This window comes from Herpailurus yagouaroundi, unplaced genomic scaffold (assembly GCF_014898765.1).
Source record: "Herpailurus yagouaroundi ecotype Mexico unplaced genomic scaffold, PumYag 182, whole genome shotgun sequence".
Classification (NCBI taxonomy): Eukaryota; Metazoa; Chordata; class Mammalia; order Carnivora; family Felidae; genus Herpailurus; species Herpailurus yagouaroundi.
The window spans coordinates 15381152-15408499 of NW_024412413.1; the positions used below are offsets into that span (position 1 = coordinate 15381152).

At 34.3% G+C, this 27348-nt stretch overlaps 1 protein-coding gene across 2 annotated transcripts in view; it reads left to right on the forward strand.

Moving 5' to 3' along the window:
* CRY1 (cryptochrome circadian regulator 1) overlaps positions 1-27348 on the forward strand; it is a 99104-nt gene that overhangs the window by 18440 nt on the left and 53316 nt on the right. Inside the window, exon 2 of one of the 2 annotated variants that reach the window (XM_040490990.1) lies at positions 20087-20206. The exons of the other annotated variant lie outside the window; for it this stretch is intronic. Coding sequence (XP_040346924.1) covers positions 20106-20206 — 101 coding nt within the window. The 5' untranslated portion in view covers positions 20087-20105. The remainder of the gene's footprint in view (positions 1-20086; positions 20207-27348) is intronic. 2 annotated transcript variants of the gene reach the window in all.

The following is a 27348-nucleotide window of genomic DNA, read 5'->3' on the forward strand; positions in this document are numbered from 1 at the left end:
TTTTCTTTTAAGTCAGTTTGGTAATTTAATGATAATTCATATTTTCCTAAAATGTCTACCATTTAATCTTAGTTTTACATTTTCATATGTATTGCCAAAGTTGTATGCCCTTTTCTTTTAATTATCACTAGAATTGCTGTTATAGTCTCTTTTTCACATTACTAATAGGTATTTGTATTTTTCTCTTTTCTTTGATTCTTAGATTGCCAGATGCTTTTCTGCTTTATTAATCTTTTGAAAGCACAGCTCTTTACAGAAGGAATACAGAATATTGTCAAAGAGTTACTTCTGCAAAAAGCATCAGGCTCAGATAGTTCCGTAGCTGTATTCTACAAAACTTTTAGGAATATGTAACTTTGGTGCTATAAAAAGCACTGTTCTAGAGCATAGTAAAAGGAGAGGAAACTACAGTCCAATATTATTTAGGATAAAATGTACACATTTATCAAATAGAACACAAAATCATATTTAAAAATACACTTTACATGCATATTGAAAATGCAGGGATAATTCAGTATTGGAAATACATTAACATAAATCTCTGTACTAATAGATCAAAGAAAAATCACAAGAGCATCTTGATAGATCCTGAGAAGACTTTTTCTCTTTTTCTTTTCTTTTCTTTTTGTTTTTTCAAGTAGGCTTCACTCCCCACATGGGGCCTGAACTCAAAACCCTGAGATTAAGGGTCACATGCTCTTTTATTCCTAATGAAAATTAGTGCTAAGCAGAAATAGAAGGCTACCTTTTTAATATGGTTGTATAAAAAATAAGCTCAGAAGTTAGCACCATACTTAATGGGTAAGTTTTGGAAGAATTTCTATAAAATTGAAAACAAGGTACAAATGCTTGCTATCATCACTTTTGCTATCTTTGTGCTAGAGGTGCTACATAATGCAGTCTAAGAGGTATAAAAATGGAAGAGAAGGTAAAATACTGCTATTTTTAGATGATACAGTTATACACATGAAATACCCAGAATCAACTGAAAAAATGTTACTAATAATAAAGGAACTTAGTGATGTTGTGGGTACAGTTTTTCTTAACCTTAGGTGCAGAAGTTAAACTAATCCTTTGTTCAAGACAAATTATCATCATTGGTTTGTGTGAAGTCTCTGTCTTATTTTCTTTCTTTAGTTCTTTATCTATTTGAATTTCCCTTCCCCCATGAACAAATGTCTTAATATGTTTATATTATATTATTTTCAGAAAGTAATTGTATAGTGTATGTTACATTGTTTATATTCTAATGTATTTTATTTTTTTGTGATTGTGTTCTTGCAAAATAAGTATTGTTATTTTGTGTGCACTGGTTTTTAAATTTACATAAAAGTTATTGCATTGTATGTCTCATTCTGTCTTTTTCCCCATAGGCACTAAAATTGTAAGATCTAGTCATGCTGGTACTTCTGTTGCTTCTTTCTAATAGCTGCAAAATACTTTGTGAGACATTTATCTCATTTTACCTATCTGTTACCTTAGTGATAGCTACCTATTTATTTCCAATTTCCTGACATCACAGATTGTGTTGCAGTGAACATCCTTGTATATGATTCTGTGTAAGGATTTCTTTGGAAACCTATATACAAATGAATAGAATTGCTGGGTTATAAGGTAGCCCTATATTTGGTTTGACTAGGAAATGCCAGATTGCTATCCACAATAGCCAAATCAGTCTGTATTCCCATTAGCAATGAATGAGTGTTCTTTTTTTTTTTTTTTTTAATGTTTTATTTATTTTTGAGAGAGAGACAGAGTGTGAGCATGGCAGGGAATACCAGCTGTATTCACAATCACTGAAAGGTGATAACAACTCAAATGTCTACCAACTGATGAATAGATAAAATATATCTATACAATGGGATATTGTTCAGCCTTAGAAATGAGACACACTACAACATGTCTGAAACAATATACTAAGTGAAAGAAGCCAGACACAAAAGATCACATATTTATAGGATTCCATTTATATACAATACCAAACTAGGTGAATCCATAGAAACAGAAAGCAAATTAGTGGTAGTCGGGGGGAGGGAGCATGAAGAATGGAGAGTGATTGCTTAATAGGGACAGGATTTCACTTTGGGGTGATGAAAATGTTTTGGAACTAGAGGTAATGATTACACAACATTATGAATTGAACTAAATGCCACTGAATTATACACTTTAAAATGATTAATATTATGTTATGTGAATTTTACCCCAAACTATAAATAGCTTTCATATACATCAGAGTTTGAAAACATTTTGTGTAAAGGGCCAGATGATAAATATTTTAGACTTTGTGGGCTAAACAAGTCTCTGCCACAGTACCCAACTGTAGCATGAAAGCAGCCTTAGACAGTAAACAAATGAACATGTCTGTGTTCTAATAAAACTTTATTTACAAAGCAGGCAGTGGGCTGGATTGGTCCTTGAGCCAGTTTGCTGACCCATGCCCCATATGTAAACAACCAGTTTGAACCTTAAGAAGAGAAATCCTATTTACAATAGCAACAAAGAGATAACAACACCGAATAGTAACTTGAATTCAGATAGAGAGATTTGTGATTGGATCTTATTTTCTGCCTAAACTCTTGTTTTCAAATGAGGTATGAAGGAGGAGTGAAATACTGAGTTACCAGTTCATGACCCATGAAACTTCCTTGAGAACATTGTTTCACATTTCAACAAAGAATATAGTTTGAAGTTTTCCAATAAGAAGAGGCAACAAACATATATCAGTTATCATTCAGTCAGTTTCAAGGTTTCTATAGAATCTTGCTTATTTTCCTCCTCTTCTTCCCTAAACTTTTCCAATACTTCCCTCTCCATATTAGTCTGCAGTCTGGAATTCTGCTGTATAGATTTTATTCCTTTTCTCCTAGAAAGGCTTCAGGAAAGTGACAATAAATTACAGGCATCTCAGTGCTTTAAAATATAAAAAAACAAAACTATAAAACTTATAAAAGAAGATTTCATGGAAATTTTAAAAATTACCATTAAAGCAGGTATGTCTTTGTAAGATGCAATCCAGAAACCAGAAAGAAAAATTGGTAAATTCAATTCGATAATCAAATAAAAGTTGTACCTGCCAGTATCACCATAAAGAAAGTCTGATGACAGCATGCTAAGGGGAAAATGTCTGTATGTGATAAGAGTCTGGTTTCCTTAACATGTAGAGGCCTCCTGTATCTAAGTGAACTATGAATTATAGTCCGTTGTACTTCGGGTCAATAATTTTGTTTTTTAATATAATGTATCGTCAAGTTAGCTAAAAACAGCGTATACAGTGTGCTCTTGGTTTCAGGAATAGATTCCCATGATTCATCACTTATTTACAACACCCAGTGCTCATCCCAACAAGAGCCCTCCTCAATGCCCATCACCCATTTTCTCCTCTCCCCACCTCCCCCCAATCAACCTTCAGTTTGTTATCTATTTAAGATAAAAAATCTTACAGTTTGCCTCCCTGTTTGAAACTATTTTTTTCCCTTCCCTTTCCCCATGATCTTCTGTTAAGTTTCTCAAGTTCCACATATGAGTGAAAACGTATCTTTCTCTGACCTATTTCACTTAGCATACTACCATCCAGTTCCAACCACGTTGTGCAAATGGCAAGATTTAATTCCTTCTCATTGCCAAGTAGTATTCCATTGTATATATAAACCACATCTTTTTTATCCATTCATCAGTCGATGGACATTTGGACTCTTTCCATAATTTGGCTATTGTTGATAGTGCTGCTATAAACATTGGGGTACATGTGCCTCTATGAACCAGCACTCCTGTATCCTTTGGATGAATTCCTAGTAATGCTATTGCTGGGTCATAGGGTAATTCTATTTTTAATTTTTTGAGGAACCTCCACACTGTTTTCCAGAGTGGCTGCATCAGTTTGCATTCCCTAGGGTCAATAATTTAAAGGGCTAGATAGTAAATGTTGTGGGCTTTGTAGGCCACACATATAGTCTCTGTCTTAAATTCTTCTTTTTCTTTCTTTCTTTTTTTTTTTAATATAACTTTTTAAAAATATAATAGTTGTTCTTACCTTGTGGGCCATACAAAAACAGGCCATGACCAGATTTGTCCCCTGGGCTATAGTTTGCTGACTATTCTTTCTTGCATTGAATATTTTTTTTTTTTTTTACCTGTGTATGATGCTAATGTTGCCATTCCTGCTTTTTCTTTGTTTTGATTTGTCTGCTATATCTTTGCTTTTATTTTTTTGTATGTTTCTTATAGACAGTATGTAGCTGAATATTTTTAACCTGTTTTGGATTTTTAATCTTCAGTAGCAAAATATCCACTCACATTTGGCAGATTCAGTTCCCTATTTTAGGAACATTTTCTTCTAACATATTTTTGAATATTTTTTCTGTTGCATTTGTTGTATTCACTACTTGGAGTTTACTAATTGTATTGGCTTTGACTTTCCTATCTTTTTATGGTTTCAGTCATTTCATTGTTTTTCTCTTAAATTGTGATCTACTTTTTATAGTCCCTACATGTCATAGTCATTTGGTTATACAGAGGTGGATTGGATTACATTTGGTTATACTGAGGTGGGTAGTTCTGCTCTTTTCTGAAAGTTTCTAATTATTCTTTAAGGGCCTTTTGGTTTTTATTTTTCTTAGCTCTATAATCTTTTTATCTCATTCTGTTATTTTATCATTTTTGTGTTCAAGCACTTAATTGATTTGATATTCTTTTTAAGTTTATCTGAAGCTACAGGTCTTTTTGGCAGATTTTTCTACCTTGTGTTCTGCTTTCTTCTACACTGGATTGTTTTTTTGCTGGCTGTGAAATTTCTGTCTTTTATTTGCATTAACATCACCATGGTATTTCTTTTCATCTTATTCATGGGGAACTGTATTTTACTTCTTAAAAAATTAACATATAGTAAAATTAACTCTTTTTGGTATACAGCTCTGTGAATTTTGATGAATGCACAGAGCATTGCAACCACCACCAAAAGCAAGATACAGAATGGTTCCATCATTCCAGAAAAATTTCCTCATACTATTCCTTCGTATTTAAATTCTCCCCCATCCTTAGCCCCCTGGCAATCTCTGATCTATTTTGTATTTTCCTGAATGTCAAAGTTTGTTGCCTTTTGAATTTGGTGTCTTTTACTTAAGAAAATGCAGTTGGTATTCATCCATGTTGTAGGAAGCAATAGTTCATTTCATTGCTGAATAATATTATATTGTATGGATATACTACAGTTTGTTTATTCATTTCCCAGTTCAAGGAATATTTGGATTTGTTTCCAGGTTTTGGCAATTACAAATAAAGCACTGTGCAAAAAAGAGTTAACATAGCATGCCTGAGATTACTGCTCTTAGAAAGGCCTGTTTGCAAGGTTGGCTTGTAGCTGTTGTCTGGAACTTGGATTTCAAGAGTATTCCCACCATTCTCTAACAATAAGGATGGTTTATATGTCTAAACTGTTCATGCTAAGCACCTTCTTTCCTTCTGGAAGTATGGAGTTTTGGTACATGATAAGCTAAGGTAAGTGTGTGACCAGCCCCCAATAAATCTTGTATCCTAGGCTTAGGTGAGTTTTCCTGGTAGATAGTACTTCGCATGTGCTGCTGGAAGGATTAAACACATCCTGCTGGGAGAGGACTCATGGAAGCTTACATCAGGCTTACCCCAGGCTTCCAACTTTACCCCATATGCCTTTTTCCTTTGCTGATTTTGTTTTGTATTGTTTCTTTGTGATAAATGTTAGCTGTAAGTATGATGATATGCTGAGTCCTGTGAGTTCCTCAAGTGAATCACTGAACCTGGATGTTGTCTTGGGGGTCTCCAACACAAACACTATAAACGTTCACATATAGGTTTTTGTGTGAACATGGCTTTTCATTTTACTTGTGCAAATATCTAGGAGTGAGATTATTGGGTCTTAGGTAAGAATATGTTTTAACTTTATTAAAAACTGACAAAGTGTTTTCCAAAGTGGCTATACCATTTTGCAGTCCACTGGCAACATAAGAGAGTCTAAGTTGCTCCTCATCCTTGTCAGCATTTAGTAGTGTCAAGTTTTGTTTTGTATTTTTCCATTCTAGTAAGTATGTATTGGCATCTCATTGTAGTTTTAGTTTGCATTTTTAAAAAATTTTTATTTAATCTCCAGTTAGTTAACACAGTGTAATATTAGTTTTAGGTGTAAATATAGTGATTCGGTACATCCATACAACACCTGGTGCTCATCACAATAAGTGCACTCCTTAATCCCCATCACCTATGTAACCCATCTTCCCACCCACTTCCCTGCTGGTAATTATCAGTTTGTTCTTTATAGGTAAGAGTCTGTTTCTTGGTTTACCTCTCCCTCCTCCCTCCCACCTTTGCTTTGCTTATTTGTTTTGTTTCTTTTTTAAAATATTTTTTAAGGTTTATTTATTTGTTTTGAGAGAGAGAGAGAGCGTCTGCCCACCCGAGTGGGGGCGGGGCAGAGAGGAAGAGAGAGAGAATACCAAGCAGGCATGGTGTTTGAACTCACGAACCATGAGATCATAACCTGAGCCCAAACCAAGAGTCTGACGCTTGCCAACTGAGACACCTAGGTGCCCCTGTTTAGTTTCTTAAATTGCATATATGAATGAAATCATATGGTATTTGACTTTCTCTTAATTGACTTATTTCACTTAGCGTAATACTAACTCTATCCATGTCGTTGCAAATGGCAAGATATCATTCTTTTTTATAGCTAATATCCCTGTGTGTGTGTGTGTGTGTGTGTGTGTGTGTGTGTGTGTTTATTCCTTAGTCATTCATCAGCCTGTGGATACTTGAGCTGTTTCCATAATTTGGCTATTGTGGATAATGCCACTATAAACACTGGGGTGCATGTCTCCTTTTGAATGAGTATTTTTGTATTCTTTCTTTGATTTGTTTTAACTTTTGTATAAGGTATATGGTATGTATCAAGGCTCATTTTGTTGCATATGGATTTCAAGTGATTTCAGCACCATTTGTTGAAAAGATTATCCTTTCTCCATTGAATTGCTTTTACATCTTTGTTAAAAGTCAGTGTATATATGTGTACTCATAAATGTCAATTTATTTGTGGTTTCTCTTTTCTGTTCCATTGGTTTATGTAAATGTCCTTTCACCAACGGCATTCTGTCTTGAAATCAGGTAGGGTGAGTCCTCCAAATTTGTTCTTTTTAAAAATTGTCTGTTGTTCCTTTGTCTTTTCATGTAAATTTTATAATTTGTCAATATTTATAAAAAATCCTTCTGAGATTTTGATTGAAATTGCACTAAATCTATAGCTCAGTTTGGAAGAATTGACATCTTAACAATATTGAGTCTTCCAATCCATGAACATAGTCTATCTCTCCATCTATTTAGGTCTTAGATTTTTTAAATCTGACTTATAGTTTCGGCATGCAGAGCCTAGGAATTGTTTTGAAGCCTTCTGTTTTGATATAACTCTTATCTATCTGAGACCGTTAAAATTTTTCCCTAGAAACTACACTTTGAGTTGAACCATTGCATTTAATCTGCTTCTTTTTACTTGAGGGCATTGGCATGTGTGTGTGTATGTGTGTGTGTGTTTTGCTTAAAGGATAGCTCCAATAAACTACGGATTTTGCTATAGATTAGAGCTGAGCTCTGCAGTGTGTTAATTTTTGTTAAAGTTCTGTGGTAGGGTTCTTTCCATGTTGATTGAGAATTACCCTCTTCTTATGGGGGCATATTTTCAGGTTTTTAATTGTGAAGCTGCTTCAGCATGGGGCCTTGGAGCTATATTTTCAAAATGAAAGTCTCATGGCTGTTTGAGTCTTTAAAAAAAATAGTCACCTGTATTTCCCCAGCTATTTGTATCTCCTTAGGCAAAAGGATTTTGCCCTATTATTGGTTAGTAAAAATGGGAATAGTGAATTAGGGAGAAAGCTTCACCCTGGGATTTTTGTGTACCTTTGTGTACCTCAGGATCTTAATTATTTTCTGTTTTATTTTCATTTCTTGCTAAAACTTTGTTGATGGAAGTAAACAGCTCTATCTAGTTATAGTTGGGACCACTGAGTTTTTCCTTTTGTCTTTTCCCTAGCCTGGAGGGACCAAAATGTCAGGCTCTGATAATTCCTCCCTTTTCTACAGAATTCCTGCAATCCTGCAGTTGATTTATATGGGTTTCTAGTTTCAGTAGTTGTGTGCATTTCTTTACAATACTGATGTCAATAAAATGTTATTTCCATGACTGCTAGTGGCTTACTTATTAAGAGGTGTGCCTTAATGACATGTTACAGTTTCTTGAATAGGGCCAAAATTATCATTTTTAATGTTGAGGATATATAACAGGATTTCCAAAGATTGAACTGTATAGTACAGATGGCTTTATAGTAAAGTTTGACTCTTTTCCAGCACTGGCTGATTTTGTTTACTTGTTTAGAGTAAGAAATTAATGACATAGTAGTACATACATTAGCAAAAAATGTATATGTTTGTATAGCAGTAGAATTTAAAGAAAGTCCAAAGGCAAAAAAAAAAAAAGGATTAGGAATTCCATGTGTCATTGTTTCCCTGATTGAAGCATTCGGCTCCCAGCTTTTTGGGGGGGGGGGGGGGGAAATCATTGAATTAGTTTCTGAACGCTTAAAGAAGTTACACATCACTAAGTAAGATAACGAGATCTTGATAAAATATTATAAGCAATAGCCTCCATCATAATGGTAGGAAACTGTTACTATTATTATTAATTGGAGTTTTAAAATATTCTGATAAATTTTGTTTACCTGAAATTAGTGGCCCATATATATATATATGCTGAATAGTCATTAAAGCCATGGATGCAGATAATTTAATAAACACTGATAAAAAGTAAAAAAAAAAAATCTTGATTTATATTCAGACAGACCTGGGTTCACCTCCTGACTTCATTTATGTTAAAAATCTTTGTGACCTGGGTAGGGTATTTAATCCTCTTTGAGGATTAAATTGGTAAAGGGAAATAACACTACGTCTGGGAAATTATGCTCAGTAAAAAGAAGTATTATTTATTTAAATATTATAAATGTATGTAATATTAGTAATGCTTTGTTCTTGTATGTTACATGTAATAAAAAAGGATGAGGTCTAGACCTAGTAACTCTGATCCTGATTAAACTTGATTTCAGATACCAAAATACTTATAACACAGTATTTATTAAATACTATTTTATTTTTAGACCAAGCCTGCATAAACTGACAGATCCTCTGACATCTCGTAATAAGCTTATAGTTAATAAAGGTCTTTTAATCTGACTTGCTGCCAGGCTCTGTTTACTTGCTGAGGGTATTTCTGAACCTAAATGTAGGCCCTTACCTCTGTAGATTCATCTTGTTTTCAATTCAGTGTTCATTTATTTGGTATAATTATGAATTCCATCATTGTGAAATCATTGTTCCTGTTTCTGTCAGACATACCATCTACTTATTTGATACCACATATTTTATGTCAGTATCTAAATTAGAGAAATAAAAATTTGGGGGCTATAGGTTACTTTGGAAGTCATCTAATCCATTTTTTCAAACCACAGTTCATGCCCCATTTTTGGTAATGAAATCAATTTTTTGAGTTATAATCTACATTAAAAATAATGACATAGAATAGGAAATATCAGGGGGCATTGTGTTATAAGGGTGTTATTTTATGAAACTTTTGTTTTAGTTACACACACCAACACATATATGATTAGTTGTTCTCGATCATATTTCTTATTATGGATCACTGTTAAGAAGTTTGAAAGTCACTGATTTAGTCTACTTATTAGATAGAAGAAAAGGTTCAGTGAGAATAAACCACTTCCCCCCAAACATGTCTATGCTAATAGTGTCCTAACATAAAACATGATTATTACATTTAAAATCCTACTAGTTTTTTTGTATAATTTAAAATAATGATGAAATTGTCAGGAGATAAAGGAGTACAGACAAAAAAGCCTCATGGTGTTTCATGTTAGAGTCCATACTTCAGGTTAATGTTAACTCATTCAACAGTACTCTGTAGAAAAAAATTCATACAGTTTAAAATCTTATCAATTCAGAGTTTTCAGTCTTGTGGAAAAAAAGCATCATTAACTTTGTCATGTATCTATCAGACTAATAATCCTGCCAGAGAGTGAAGAGGGTATCTTGACATGAATTTATCAATGATTGTGTTTTTGTTTTTAGAACAAGCTTTGTTTTCTAGATGCTTCTAACCCTTTCTGTTAATTTCCAGGGTCGAATAATCAAACTTCCTATCTTGTAATTTTGGAATCTTCCCTACATATACATAGCTTTAAAAAAATCAAGCTTGGGGCATCTGGGTGGCTCAGTCAATGGAGCGTGCGACTCTTGATCTCAGGGTTGTGGCTTCAAGCTCCATGTTGGGTGTAGAGATTAATTGAAAATAAAATCTTTTAAAAATATATAGAAGATGTGAATATATATATGTGTGTATATATGTATATGTATATCACATACATATACACACATACATTCATATAGTGGAATACTGCTCGGTAATTAAAAAGAATGAAATCTTGCCATTTGCAACAATGTGGCTAGAACTAGAGTGTATTATGCTAAGCGAAACAAGTCAGTCAGAGAAAGACAAATTATGATCTCACTCATATGTGGAATTTAAGAAACACAACAGATGAGGGGCTCAGTCGGTTAAGCATCTGATTTCCACTCAGGTCATGATCTCACAGTTCGTAAGTTTGAGCCCTGCTTTGGGCTCTGCACTGAAAGCTCAGAGCCTGGAGCCTACTTCCGTTTCTGTGTTTCCCTCTCTCTCTGCCCCCCCACCTCTCATGCTCAGTCTCTCTCTCAAAAATAAGTAAACAAACAAACAAACAAAAAAAAGAAATACAAAAGATGAACATAGGGGAAGGGAAGAAAAAATAAGATAAAAACAGAGAGGGAGGCAAACAGTAAGAGACCCTTAAACACATGGAACAACTGAAGATTTGCTGCTGGAGTGGAGGTAGGTGGGGGGATGGACTAAGTGGGTGATGGGCGTTAAAGAGGGCACTTGCTGGGATAAGCACTGGGTGCTGTATGTAAGTGATGAATCACTGGGTTCTACTCCTGAAACCAGTACTCCACTTTAACTAACTTGAATTTAAATACATAAATTTAAAACTCACTCAACCTGAGTATAGACTTGAGCTCTCATTAATTTTCTTGCCATGAGCATGATTTTCTAGAAAGGATTGTGTTGTCCTCATTAGTGAGCGTGTGTGTTTTTAATTTTAGCTTTAACATTCTTTGTAAACATAACTTTTTGTAAGTCTTTCTAGTTGGCATTTACCAATTATTGTTTACACTTACTATGTGACAGATACTTTGTAATTCTTTCTACTTGGCATTTTTTTTTGTCTTTATATTATTTTTCAGTCTTGTCCAGTCAGTTCATATTTTTCAGTCTTGTCTACAAAAGCATCACTAAGTATTGTCCAGTAATTCTTACAATACATTATGGTGTTTATCTGTTTCCCCTGCTATATTGTAAATACTTGGAGAGCACCTAATCCAGTGATTCTAAATATGTATTTGAGTTGGATCACAAAACTCATACTCAGACATCAGTGGTTTGCACATTCCTGTGTTTTAAAGAGTTGGAAGTAGAACCCAGATCTTCTGATTATCAAATATGTATTCTTCTCCCTAAAATAGGAGTAACTTGGTATCCGTGTGGAAAAAAATAAATCTGGGACCTTACCTTGAACCATAACACAAAAGTCAACTGTAGATGGATATGAAAGGTAAATCAATAATGCTTTTAAAGAATAAAATGTAGGAAAGAATCTCTACGAGATAGAGGAGGTGAAGATTTCTCAAACATTAAGATGCATGCTCTCACGTGCACACACACATATTAACTGTAAGGGGAAATTTGATTAATTTCATTAAAATCAAGAACTTCTGTTAATCAAAAATGGCAATAGAAAAGTAAAAAGGCAAGCCAATATGAAGCCAGTAGGGGGAGATATTTGAAGAGCATATAACTGACAAGGGAATTGTATTAAGAATATATAAAGGACTAAAAGTCAGTAGGAAAACTACAGATAACTCTATAGAAAAATGGGCAGGAATTTGAATTGGCATTTCACAGAAGAGTGTATTCAAAAGACATGATTTGGATAGCCTAAAGACATGGTAAAAATTGCTCAGCCAAGTTATATGTTTGGAAAATATAAGTGAAAATCACAGTTGAAACACTATACCATCTTGATTGATTAGCTAAAATTAAAAGGTCTGGCAGTACAAAGTATTGATGAAAATGTGGAACAGCTGGAACTTTAATACATTGCTATTAGAAGTGTGAACACTTAACACTTTGGGAAACTATCAGGCTTTTTGTTGAATGTTTACATTACCAATAACTCAGCCATTTCATTCCTAAGTATATACTCAATAGAAATTCATGAACATTTGTAGACAAGTGCACACTACATTTATAGCAACATTATTTGTACTAGCCCCAAACTGGAAACAACCCAAATGTCCATTAACAGTAAAATGGATAAGTTATGGTATACACATATGTTGGAATACCATGAAAAAGGAACTAACTGCAGCTATACAAAATGACATGGATGAAACCTACAAATATGTTTAATGAAAAGTCAGAAACAAAAGGATATATATACCATATGATTACATGAACTAAAGTTCAAAACCAGGCAGAACTAATTTATGGAATTAGAAATGAGGAGAGTGGTTTTCTTTGTGATTTGGGAAGGGATGGGAGTGGGGAGTTTATCTATATTGTTGGTTATGTTCTGTTTCATGACATAAAAGTGACTAATCACTTTTTAATATTGCTTTATAATATTTCTTGTGAAGTAACTTATGATTGGTATGGTTTATTGTATACTTGTTATATTTTAATTTTAAAAGCTTTTTAAAAGAGGTAGTATTGGGATAAATAATCCATTCAGTGAAGAAAGATTAGAAAGAAAGGGAAATTGTTTTTTTAAGAGTCATGGTGAGCAGTGCCTGGGTGGCTCAGTTGGTTAAGCGGCTGACTCTTGATTTCGGGTTAAGTGATGATCTCACGGTTTGTGAGTTTGAGCCCCATGTCAGGCTCTGTGCTCCTAAGCACGGAGCCTGCTTAGGATTCTCTCTTTCCTTCTCTCCCTGCCCTTCCCTAACTTGTGCATGTATGTGTGTGTGTGCATTCTCTTGTTTTCTCAAAATAAAAAAACTTTTAAAAAAGTGTAAAAAACCTAAGAAAAATGGTTTCTGACTTCCTAAGAGTATTTTCATCTATGTGGTTAAATTTAATCAAATGCCATAAATGTAATACACTGCATGACATAAAAAAATGTTTTTTAATGTTTGTTTATATTTGCGAGAAAGAGAGAGACAGAGTGTGAGCAGAGGAGGGACAGAGGAGGGGAGGGGCAGAGAGAGACAGGGACAGTCTGAGGCAGGCTCCAGGCTGCAGGCTGTCAGCACAAAGCCTGATATGGGGCTCGAACCCACGAACTACAAGATTATGACCTGAGCCGTAGTCGGACGCCCAACCCACTCAGCCACCCAGGCACCCCCTGCATGACTTTTAAAGTGATAAAAATAAAAGGTGAGAACTTTTTCAAATCTAATGTAAATCTATACCTTTTGCCTTCCTCCTGCATAGTATAAGGGACCTAGAACATTTAAATTTCATTATTCCCTTATATAATTAAACTTTAAAAAAATGTTTATTTATTTTGAGAGAGAGAGAGAGAGCAACAGAGGGAGGGGCAGAGAGAGAGGAGAGAGAGAATCCCAAGCAGGCTTCATGCTTTCAGCTGCAGACCCCTAGGCGAGTCTTGATCCACCAACCTGTGAGATGGTGACCTAAGCTGAAATCAAGAGTCCGACACTCAACCAACTGAACCACCCTATAATTAAACTTCTGTTCTATGTTTTAATTCTATCATTAAAAAAAAAAAACAATTCCACTAGGCATTATTACAATATTGTTTTGTCAGGTTTGAGTTCATTTATATTCACCCATATAGTTGCTACTTTTATTTTCCCTTTGTTGTTCTTACATATTAGACAGTCATCTGGAATCATTTCACTTGGGCCTGAAAGGTATCATTTAGAATTTCCTTTAATGAGGTCTTTTAGAGTCAAACCCTTTTATCTTTTATCAAAATACATCTATGTATACTTGAAAGATATTTTCATGGATGTAGAATTTTAGATTCTGGGTTTTTTCCCCTAGCTTATTGAAAAATAGAATACTGTGTTCTAGTTTTATTGTTGCTATTGAGGACTATTATTGTTGCTTTGAAGGTAATTTGTCATCTACCCCTATCCTTAGGTGCTTTGAGGATTTTTCTCATTGTATTTGAAAAATTATTCTGGGGAATTTTCTGAGGCCCAGGATAAGGGTGTCTTTCTCTAGAAAGAATTTGTATTTCTCAGTGGCATTAGAGTCACTTAAACTTAAGGTTTGAACTTCAGGGACACTTTAAATTTATGGTTTGAAGCTTCTTGGACCACCCTGATGATTTTTATTTGGGCTGTAAATATGCGGTAGGGCTGGTCAGTGCTTACAACTTAATAGAGTCTTTTTTTTTCGTTTGCTTATTTTTTCCAGTCCTTTTCTACTTGAATGCCAGGGTATCCTCTCCACAAGGCATGGTGTGGAAGGAGGATTTTATTTCAGGTTTATTCATTCCCAAAGGAAGTATGTAGCATTTTGAAATCTTGGCTTAATGTTTTGGGTGTCTTCTTTTAGAAGAATCTTTCGTTGATCCTGAGTTTTGACTTTTGTCCCCCTTGTGTCATGAGGTGATCAAAACTGCTGTTCAGATTCTTTGGGATTAGCAAATTCTTTCAGGGCAAAAGGTGATCATGTGTTCTACTTAGCTTTTGGTTTGGTAATTCCTTATTGTCTTGTCTCAACTCTTAGCTGCCTTAAGATGTTTTTAATATATTAACCAATATTTTTATTTGTTTTTATTGGGAACAAGCATATAAATAAGCTAGTGCATTTCTTGAAATTACAACCCACTTACCTTTTTTTTCGTGATTTAAATGTAAGTAGCATCTGTATTTATTTTGCCCTTTTCATTCCTTATGTTGCTTACGTGTGTCTTCTCCCTTTTTGTTGTGATGAATTTAATCAGAGGTGAATTTTTTTCCTTTCCTTTTTTTTTAAATGTTTTTTTTTTTTTGAGAGAGAGAGAGAGAGAGAGAGAGAGTGCACATGAGAGAGGGACAGAGGATCTGAAGCAGGCTTTGCGCTGGCAGCAGCAAACCCAATGCAGGGCTCGAACTCGTGAACTGTGAGATCATGACCTGAGCCAAAGTTGAACGCTCAGCCAACTGAGCTGTCCAGGTGCCCCTGATTAATTTTTCTTAATTGAAATAGCTGACACATAATGTTATATTAGTTTCAGGTGTACAACAGTGATTTGACGAGTCTGTATATTATGCTGTGCTGACCACAAGTGTAGCCACCATCTGTTACCATACAACACTATTACAGTACCATTGACTATATTCCCTGTGCTGCACCTTTTATCCCCATGACAGAGGTTGACTAATTTTTTTTAATATAATTTGTTGTCAAGTTAGCTAACATACAATGTATACAGTGTGCTATTGGTTTTGGGTGTAGATTCCCACTTAGATACAACACCCAGTCCTCATCCCAACAAGTGCCCTTCTGAATGCCCATCACCCATTTTCTATTCTTCCCCACCCTGTCATCAACCCTGTTTGTTCTCTGGGTCTCTTATGGGTTTGTCTCCCTCTCTGTTTGAAACTGTTTTTTCCCCTTCCCTTCCCCATGGTCTTCAGTTAAGTTTCTCAAGATCCACAAATGAGTGAAAACATATTTGTCTTTTTCTGACTGACTTATTTCACTTAGCATAATAACCCTCCGGTTCTATCCATGTTGTTGCAAATGGCAGGATTTCATTAATTCTCATTGCCAAGTAGTATTCCATTGTATATATATATCACATCTTCTTTATCCATTCATCAGTTGATAGACATTTAGGCTTCTCCCATGATTTGGCTATTGTTAGATTAATTTTACCATCTTTTCAGAGAACTAACTTATGTGGTTATTGATCTTCTGTTGTAGGTTTTCAATTTCATTAATATTTATTATTTTTATTCTTTTATCTTTTTCTTACTCTGACTTCTTGGGGAACATGCCTAGCCTTTTAATTTGTAGACTTTTTTCTCCTAATGTAAACATTTAGCTCTGTATATATATCTTTAATTGCTACTATAGTTGTAGCCCACAAGTCTCTTTAATGTATGTTCATTATCATTTAGTTCAAAATATTGTCTAAATATTATTATGGTTTGTTTCATTAGTTTTTGAGTTATTTAGAAGTATTTTTTAATTTATAATTATAACATATTTCAAACGTAGAGAATTTGTCTATCTCTTTAGGGTTAATTTTTAGCTTAAATACATTAGTGTAAGAGAATATGCTCTGTATTGTTTAAATTTCTTGAAGTTTGTTTAGACTTTATTTTTTTATTTCTTACTTCTTATTTATTTTAATGCTTATTTATTTTGGAGAGAGAGAGAGAGCGAGCATGAGTAGGAGAAGGGCAGAGAGAGACAAACAAAATCTGAAGCAGGCTCCAGGCTCCGAGCTGTCATTACAGAGCTCAACCCAGGGCTCGAACTCGGGAATGGTGAGATCATGAACTAGCCTGAAGTCAGACGCTCAGCTGACTGAGCCACCCAGGCACCTCTGGACTTTTTTTAAAGTCCCAATATATGGTCAGTTTTTTAAAAATATGTATATTACTTTTCTCTCCTTGTCTATTATAATTATTAGATGGAGGGTTTTTTTTTTTCTTTTCATTAGGTCATAATTGCTAATGTGTTGTCCATATCTTCTGTAATCATCTTTGGTCTGGTAGTTATCGCAAGTATTATCAAAAAATTGTTGAAATGTCCCCAATTTAATCATGAGTCTCTCTTTGAAGTCCTGTCACTTTTTACTTTATACATAGGAAGTTATTAGATGAATGTTCTGGTAAATTGAGGCTTTTAGTTTTTATCATTATGAAATGTGATGGATATAGGTGTAAAATATATATATTGTTAGATAATTATTATATTTTCTTGGCAAATTGAAGTGTTCATCATTATGAACAGTGCCTTCTTTATACTATTTTTCCTTAAAGTCCATTATGTTTGTGTTAATACAGTAGTAGCAGCTTTTTTTGTATCCTTCTGTTTTCAGTTTAGAACCTTTGGTTTTAGATGTCTATGAAAAACAGCATATTTTAGGTTAATATGTCTGACCATTTTTGTTTTTATTTTATTTTATTATTAATTTTAAAACACTTTTTAATTTTTTTGAGTTTGTTTATTTTGAGAGAGAGGGGGGAGGAGAAGGGGCAGAGAGAGAGAGAGAGAGAGAGAGAGAGAGAGAGAGAGTCCCAAGTAGGCTCCATGCTGTCAGCACAGAGCCCGATGTGAGGCTCAAACTGATGAACCATGAGATCATGACCTGAGCTAAAATAAAAAATCAGACACTTAATTGACTGAGCCACCCATGTGCCCCCAATTTTTATTTCTTAATTAAAGCTTATTTACATTTGTTGTAATTACCAAGGTATTTGGATTTATATCCACCATCTTATTTTGTGGGTTTTTTTCTGCCCGTTTTATCTTCCCTTCTTTAAAATGAATTGTTGTAACTTTTTTCCAATTCTTCCTAATAGCTTTAAATGATATGTAATTTTAACTATTCTTTTAGTATTTATCTGAGAAATTACTACAGGCACATTAATCAATACCTAAAGTTAATAACTATGCCCCTTTTTTAATAATACAAGGCCCTTAAAACACCATTTTAAAGTCCAGTTCGTTTCCTGACTTATACTAATTCTATCTCTCTCTTTTTGCTTTTAAAAATATCCAAAATACATTATTCTTTGTTGTCTTATAAGGCTAGTGTTTATTTATCTACATATTTACCACCTTCTGTGTTCTTTATTCCTCCTAGCATCTCCAGTCTTTCACTTAGAATCACTTTCTTTTATCACTAATAATATCTTTTTGATCTTACATAGTGAAGGACTGCTAGTGGCACACTCAAGTTTTGTTTGTCTGAAAGTACTTTCTGTCCTTATTTACACTAGGTATAGAATTCTAGGTTGACAGTTATTTTCTTTCTGTGTATTAGAGATACAGTAGAGTCTGCCATTCCTGCTGTTATCTTATTGAGGTTATTATTATTTTTGTTGTTTAATTTTAAATCTTCTCTTTCTCTGATATGTTCTTCAGTTTTTCAATGATGGGTCTAGGTGTGAGTTTTTTCACATTTATTCTTCTTGATTTGTAAGCCTCTGTGAACCTGTGAATTAGTATCTTTTATCAGTTCTGAAAATTTCTCAGCTGTTACTTTTCAAATAGTTCTCTTATCTCATTCTCCTTTCAGAACTGTATTTGTACACTTGTTAGATGTTTTCACTGTATTCTTAATGTCTTGTTCATATTTCCCAGTCTATGTTTCTCTATTTCATTTTGTAAAATTTCTTTTTCATGTTTGAAAAAAGATTTTTTACTCCCATTTTTTACTCCCTAAACTTACTATTTTTGGTTCTTGCTTGTTTGCTTTTTTTTTTTTTAACTTCAAACATGTCAATTTAATTATATTGGCTCTGCTTTCAAAATGTATACAAGCTCAGACCATATCTCATACCTATATATTAATCATCTTGACCAAAGCTACCACAAAGAATGTTGCAGTAGTTTCCTTTTAGAATTCCCTGGTTCTTCCTTTCTTCCCTTTTAACCTGTTATGATTCTTCATAATCATAAGTAAGATTAATCCTCTCATTACATCTCAGGGTAAAAGGTGATGTCCATACAATACTTTATAAGATACTGTGTGTACTGGAACTTGATAACTTTTAAATTTAATTTCTTAGCACTTACCTTTCATTCTCTATGCTGTAGTCATACTGGTCTCTTGAGTATTCTTTTAAAGATATTATGCATATTTTTCAACTGGATTGTACATATGCTGTCCCCTCTGCACAGAATGTTTTTCTTCCAGCATGGCTTGCTCCCTCATTTTCCTTCAGGCCTTTACATTAGTGTTCCATTATCACTGAGCATTTACCCCTACAGTCTTATGTAAAATAGCAGTCTCTATTCCTTTATTTTCTAAAATCATTATTCCCTCTTTAATTGTGTTATTTAGCTATTACTGTCTGACTGATTTCTTTATTATCCTAGGAGGAGAGTTTGAATAAAATAGCCTGTTGAAGCACTGAAGTCCAGCATGAAATCAACTCAGTCATTGATTAATTAATGGTATTAGCCTGTATTTTAGAAGCCTGCCACAGGCAAAGGTTAATAATTCTGTAAAGGAAAATATCTGCAGTTTTTTTAATGCATAATGTTTGGCATGTGGTCAAAAATAACAAGGCATACTAAAAGATAAGAAATGACTGAAATCAAGAAGAAATTAATTAGCAGCAGATGCATAAGAAATCCAGATATTAATCATGTACTTTAAAACAATTATCATTAGTATTTTTAAGAAATTGGATAAAGGAGAATCTTGGAAAAGAGCTGTGCAAATAGTCAAATAGAATATTAGAAATGAAAAAAATACAACAGCTGAAGTTGATAACTCAATGAATAGGTTGAACAGAGGATTATATGTAGCTGAGAAAAGAATTAGTGAAACTGGAAGATAGTTCAGAAGAAAATAACCACTCTGAAGCAGACACATTAGGTTGGAAAATATACAAGAGTGTGAGAGACATATGGGTAATGGCAAAGAGGTCTAACATATTTGTATTGAAATTCCAGGAGAAGAGGAAAGAAAATCATCCAAGAGTAGCAGATCAAATGTGAAGAATATTCTAAAAGAGATTGGTCAGGCAAAAGAAAAAGTGATCCTAGATAGAAATATAGAAAGATACAAAGAGTGATAGAAACTGTTAGGACGTGGATACTGAATGAATAAATGAATACCAGCTGTTCAAAGCAATATCTTTTGTATATGCGTATATGTTAAATGGAGTTACTATATTCTAAGGTCTTGCATCATTAGAGAATCAATAATAATACTAATTTATATTGGACTTTTAAGAAATTAGGGATGCATATTTTGATTTCTAGGTAACCTCTAAAAGAAGTTATGACTAACAATCTCAGAATGGAGGAAAATGGCATAATAAAAAATAATTTAAAAGAAGGCAAGAAAGGAAGCATAGAACAAGTTGAACAAATATTAAGAAGGTAAATTTAAACTTATGTATGTCAGTAATTCTATTAATTGTAAACGGACCACATTTTCCAATTAACAAAGATTGTTTGAATTAGAAAATAAAACTAACTATGACAGTGAGCTATGAAATTTCTGTTTTTGGAAGTCAAACCAGTATGATATTAGCAATTTCATGTGGTTCAACCTAAAATACACTGCTTATAAGAAATACACTTTAAATTTGGAGATTAAAATGGACTGAAGTTAAAAAAGCATGGTAAAAGATATGCCCTTGCATACACTAATAGAAAGCTGGTATGGTGTTACTAAGATCAGATAAAGTAGAATTTAAAGCAAGAAGCATTTTTATTAGAAATAAAGAGGGATATTTCATGGTTATTAAAATGGTCAGTCCTCTAGGAAGATATAACAGGTCTAAATTTTATGTGTAAAATGTACTGTCAAAATACAAAAAGCCAAAACTGATAAAACTAAAAAGAGAAATAAACTCATAATCTCAGAGGGAAATATAAATACAGTTCTTTTAGTAACTAATAGAACAAGCAGACCAAAAATCAGAAGTTGTAAAAGATTGGAACAAAACAAAAGATTAGAACTGGGTGATTAACAGCCTTGACTTAATTCACATGGAGCATTTTTTCCAACACCTACAGGATGCACATTCTTTTCAAGTGCATATTGTATCCTGGGTTATAAACCAAGTCTTGTATTTCAAAACATTGAAATAGCAGAGAATGTGTTTTTAATCACAATGAAATAAAGTAGGAATTAACAAAAACAAAAATAGAAAACCCCCAAGCGCTGATAATTAAGCAATATTCTTACAAATAATTTATGGGCCAAACAGGAAATTAGTGGAAATTTGAAAACATTTTGAACTAATGGCGTAGGACAATGGCAATGGCATGTTAAAATTTGTGGAATGCAGCTACAGTGGTGCTTAGATTGGCATTTATGACCCTAAAAGCATATAATTAATAAGAACAAAACTGAAAAATCTTTTATGTCCAAAAAGTTGAAAAAATCTGAGAAAATAAACAAATAAAGTGAAAGAAATATAAACAAAAAAATTGAAACTGAATGCTTTATTTCCACCTCTTGAAACGAGCAGAAGAAGACAAACAACAAAATCCCCAAATCCTCTTCATCCTGTATTCACATCTCAATAAATAGGAATTTCATCCTGGCATGTATTCTGAATTTGGAATCAACTTCTCTCTTTTGTCTATAACTTAAGTTTAATCTGTCAAGTGATCAAATGGGGTTTACCTCAAAAATATATCCAGAATTTTAGTCACTTCTCATCTTCATTGATTACAGTCTGGCCTAAACCATCATCATCTCTTACCTGGATAACTGCTATAATTTCTTAATTGATTCCTCCGTCCCCACTCTACCCAGCTCCTCACACAGTAGTCAAAGTGGCCTTGTAAAACTTTGTCACTCTTCTCATAACTTTTCAAGTCACTTTCCATTTCTCTAAGCATGTAAGACAAAGCCCTTACAATGGCCAAGGAGTCCCTAAATAATTAGCTTACCTGGTCTTATTTTTTGCCTTCTCCTTGTCCCTTACCTTGCTGCAACCACACCGGCCATGTCTGTTTTCCTCAGACTTGCCATTGAATATTTGGGCCTTTGTGCTTGCCTTTCCTTTCCCCAAATATCCACATGGCTTACTGTCTTACTTCAGAACTCTGCTAAGTATTACCTTATTAATGAAATCTTTGTAAATCAGCCCATAAAACATCAATCTTCATTCCCCATACTTGGCACGCCCTACTTTGTATTTTTCTCTGTAATGTATCCCTGGCACTCATGTATTGTTAAATAAATAAGTGCATGGATGGAACTATTGAAGTGGTTATTACCATAGTGGAGAGGTGGAAATAATATTGATGGGGGAAAGGACTTTCCAGATGTATTTATTTCAAGATATGATGCTCTGACTCATCCATTTTGTTTTATTTTGTTTTTATTTTGAAATAATTTTAGACTTAGAGTTGCAAAAATAATACAAAGGTTTACTATATAACCTTCACCCAGTATCTGTTAATCTTAACACCTTACATAACCATAGTACAATTAAGAAATTAGTATTGGTACATTGCTGTTAACTAAACTATAGACTTTATTTGGATTTCACCACTTTTTCCACTAATGTTTTCTGTCCCAGAGTCCAGTCCAGAATTCCATACTACATTTAGTTGTCCTGTCTCTTTAGTTTCCTTTACCCAGTGACAATTTTTCAGTCTTCATTTATCTTTCATGACCTTGAGACTTAAAAGCAATTGGGCCATCATTTTATAGAATGTCCCTTAATTTCGAATTCTCTGATGTTTTCTCATGATTAGATTGAGGTTATGTATATTTGAAAAATACCAGAGGTAATTTGGATTTCTATATCAGGAGAGACATGGTATCAGTATGTCTTATTTCTGGTGATATTAATCTTGATCATGTAGTTAAGCCAGTGTCTGCCCAATTTCTCCATTGTGAAATTACTTTTTTCTCTGTAATTAATATTTGGGAGGAGGTAACTTTGAAGCTATGTAAATATTCTTTCTCACACTTTCAGGCATTAATTTTAGTATTTATCAATGGATCTAGCCTGAAGCAGTTGTTATGTGATATTCTAATCATGACTTTTCATTCCTTCTGTACTTATTAGTTGGAATTCTTTTTTTTTTAATTTTTTTTTCAACATTTATTTATTTTTTGGGACAGAGAGAGACAGAGCATGAACGGGGGAGGGGCAGAGAGAGAGGGAGACACAGAATCGGAAACAGGCTCCAGGCTCTGAGCAATCAGCCCAGAGCCCGACGCGGGGCTCGAACTCGCGGACCGCGAGATCGTGACCTGGCTGAAGTCGGACGCTTAACCGACTGCGCCACCCAGGCGCCCCTATTAGTTGGAATTCTTATGTAATGAAGAGTTGTTCCTTCTTCCCCATTTATTATTCAATAATTTATTTATGAAAGAATGCACTCATGAGTATTTGTTATATACTTTGGGTTATAAGTCTATTACTATCACTATTTATTTTATTGTCCAACTTTGGTACACATCCTATTTTTTCAACATGCACCCATTTGATTTCTTCTTTTTTTTTTTAATTTTATTTTTAATTTTTTAAAATTTACATCCAAATTAGTTAGCATATAGTGAAACAATGATTTCAGGAGTAGATTCCTTAATGCCCCTTATCCATTTAGCCCATCCCCCCTCCCGTAACCCCTCCAGTAACCCTCAGTTCTCCATATTTATGAATCTCTTCTGTTTTGTCCCCTCCCTGTATTTATATTATTTTTGTTTCCCTTCCCTTATGTTCATCTGTTTTTCTCTTAAAGTTATCATATGAGTTAAGTCATATATTTTTGTCTTTCTCTGACTAATTTCACTTAGCATAATACCCTCCAGGTCCATCCACATGGTTGCAAATGGCAAGATTTCATTCTTTTTGATTGCCAAGTAATATTCCATTGTATATATATACCAAATGTTCTTTATCCATTCATCCATTGATGGACATTTGGGCTCTTTCCATACTTTGGCTATTGTTGATAGTGCTGCTATAAACATGGGGGTGCATGTGTCCCTTTGAAACAGCACACCTGTATCCTGTGGATAAATGCCTAGTAGTGCAATTGCTGGGTCGTAGAGTAGTTCTATTTTTAGTTTTTTGAGGAACCTCCATACTGTTTTCCAGAGTAGCTGCACGAGATTGCATTCCCAGCACCCATTTGATTTCTATTGAGTATTTGCCTACTTTCTGGCATCATGAGATGGTGCAGCTCATCTTGTATTTTCCTTGCTCAGCTCTGGAAGCAGCCATTGCTCTGTGGAACCCTAGTTCTTTATTGGAGAAGGATGTTTAGAAACGAAGATCTGGGTGCATGTTTCATCTTTGATAGTCTTTTTTCTCTGCTGGCACTTTTTTTTTTCCATAGTCCTCTCACTGTGAAAACCTCTGAAAAACTTGAATTATATCTAGAATGAAATTAGTATTATTAGGAGAAGAGAACATTCTGGTAGGAATATCAGAAAGCCAGTAGTATATGTAGCTCTGTCATTTGCTTTTGTACATGTGTTGAACAGATTTTATTTGGTTCCATCTTAATCCTCTAAAGCCCAGAAGTAGATTTTAAATGTGATTTTTGGCCTATCCTCATGGTGTCACAATGCAGTGTTTTCTAAAAATACACATGAAATAGTAAGAGTCCTAGATTTCAGATACCTTTATGTGATTTGGGGATTTAGGGATGCATAAATTACAGAGCCTTATGCTAGTGTAAGTCAACCTCAGAAGTTCAAAAATATTTCAGGTAAAAACCAATTTAAACTGCTGTCACACACAAAGTGCTAGGATAGGTACTATAAGACCCAGATCAGTCATATTCTTTGTAAAACTTTAGGGGATATTTCTCAGCCTTATTGCCTTCCTTTTATGTGTCCTTTAACAATAAGGACTTAAATAATACAGTATATTAATTACATAATAAATTTGCATATCTTCTTATTATTAAACTTGGAGGCTCTGAGGACTAGAATTCTGGATTTATTTTTTGTGTCATATGTAGGTGTCCAAATGTCAGTTGTATAAATGAAAGACTATACTTCAGAATATGTGGTTCTACATTTTATTAGGTTGGTGATAATTAACTCTCAAATATCTCTAAAAAGAGTAAAAGTTAATATGAATCTAAATTAGTTTCTCTACCAAATAAGAAATGGTAATATACTTTGGGTTCATTTAGTTTTACCTCATACATTTCTCTAAGCATAGAACAAGTTCTGTATATATTTATATAGCATGTGTATAGCTTATAACCCACTTATTAGTAATTAAATGAAACTGACCCTTTTTTGTTACTGAAAACTTAGGATTCTTAAATTTTGGTTGGATTGTTTCTTCCTACCTCCTTCTCTCCCTTATTTTGACCCTCTTACCATCCTATCCCCCACTCCATCTCTCTTTATCTCTTGCTCCTCTGTGCCATCATTCTTCACTTTTTTGTCCCATATATTATTGGCTTCTATCATGTGTCCTTACTTCTTTACTCCATGTGTCATTGCATCATTATTCCATTTATCTGTCCTTCCTCCCCCTTTCCTTCCATCAGTCAATCTATCCATCCTTCCTTCTAGGAAAATACACATCTGTCCCTTGCTTCTATCTCTCCAGACTTCATTCCATCTTTTTTCTTTTTCCTTTTCTCTCCAGCCTTCTTTCTGCCCTTCTGTCATTCCTTCTGTTCATTCAAAGTGAAGGTCCTTTTTTCCACTATTTTTCTTTTCCTTTATGTAGTCTTTTGACTACCATTTGTGTGCTGATGACTTCCATTATTATATTTTCAACCCCTACTTCTACCTTGAACTCCAGACTTAGTAATCCCATTTCCTTTGCTGTATTATTTCTTAAATTTCTATTCAGATTCCAATTGTTCATATCATTTTCACCATCATTACCACTCTTATCTATGCCACCATCATCTCTTTTCTAGAGAAGTATAGTAGCCTCCTAAGTGGTCTCCTGTTTCTGCCCGTTGCCTTATTACCCATTTCCTACCCAGAAGTCCAGGTGATTATTTTAAAAGTTAAATCACATCGTGTCCCAACCTCTGCTTAAAACTGTTCAAAAGATTCCTATCTAATGCAGAGTGCAAGTTAAAGTCTCTATGTGATTTGACATCTAGTGCATCTTTAATACCATCTTCTTATTATTATTTCCCCTCAATGATTAGTCTCCAAGCATATTTTTTGTTCCTCAAACATGAGACCTGATGTGTCTGAGCCTTTACCCTCTATGAATAGTCTCCTTTTTCAAATATCTGTATAGGTCATTTACTCTCTTAAGCGTTTCTCTCTGCACACATGACATCTTTGTTCTTTCATACAAAAAAATAAATTTAATGAATGCAGTGAGCAAAGGAGGCAAAAACTCCACTCTTGTAGAACTTACATCTAGATGGGAATGGGAGACAAGTAATAAATATAAAAATGATATATATTAGTATGTAAGAGATGGCACATGTTAAAAAGAAAAATATAGCAAGAAAGGGGTTCTGGATTACTAGGGGCAGAAGTGAGGGGAGGTCAATTTTAAAGATGATTAGTCAGGGCATCACTTCAGAAGTGACCTTTGAACTCAAAGACCTGAAGAAAGTGAGGAATTGAACCATGTAGATACATGAGGGAAGTGTATTCTAGGTGGTAAGAATAGCCTATGCAAAGGCACTGAGGTAGGAGCCTTTCTGTCATATCCATGAGATCCCAAAGAACATCTGTATCTAGAACAAAGGGGGGGGACTAGTAGGAGATGGAGTTAGAAAACGATTGCCCATGTTCATCCTGTGGAGCCTAGAAGGTCATTTTAAGGACTTTTTTTTTTCAATGGGATGGGAAGTCATTGCAGTTAGAGGGTTTTTTCATGACTACTTGGTGTTTGAATGAAGACTGAGGGGCTGTGGGGACAAGTATGGAAAGTGTGAGATCAGATAGAAGGCCACTGTAATAATCTAGGTCAGAAATGATGGAGGATTGAACCAGAGTGGTAGCGTAAATGTAGTGAGAAGTAGTTATATTCTGGATGTATTTTGGAGGTACATCTGATAAGATTTGCTGAAGCTTTACATGTGGACTATGAAAGAAAATGGAGTCAAGGACAACATGGTACTGCTCACCAATATCCAATTCACCTTACCTGGGCATATGAGACATTTCACTTTATATCTCCCTTTGCTGTTTGGGGAGCCACATAACTAGTTACAGACAATGAATTGTATAAGGACGTGCTTGGCCGAGGCAGGGTAGAGCCCCTGTATGCTTCGCTGGTTCTTCTCTTGCTATGAAGGAGGCCTTGTGTTGAAATTATAGGGCCCGCAAGATTAAAGGAACTGGAATGGTAAATAAAGTCACTATTTAGAGGATAGCTGCCTGGAGTTGCAGTGAACTTTTTTTTGGTAAAGCTACTGATTTGAGGGTTGTTTGCTACCCAACATAAGCATATCCTATTCTGACCAATCAGGTGACACTTTGGCCTGAGTAACTTGAAGGATGGAATCATCACTAACTAAAATTGGGAGACTGTGTGAAGTGAGGGGATTTTCTCTTTCTTTCTTTCTTTCTTTCTTTCTTTCTTTCTTTCTTTCTTTCT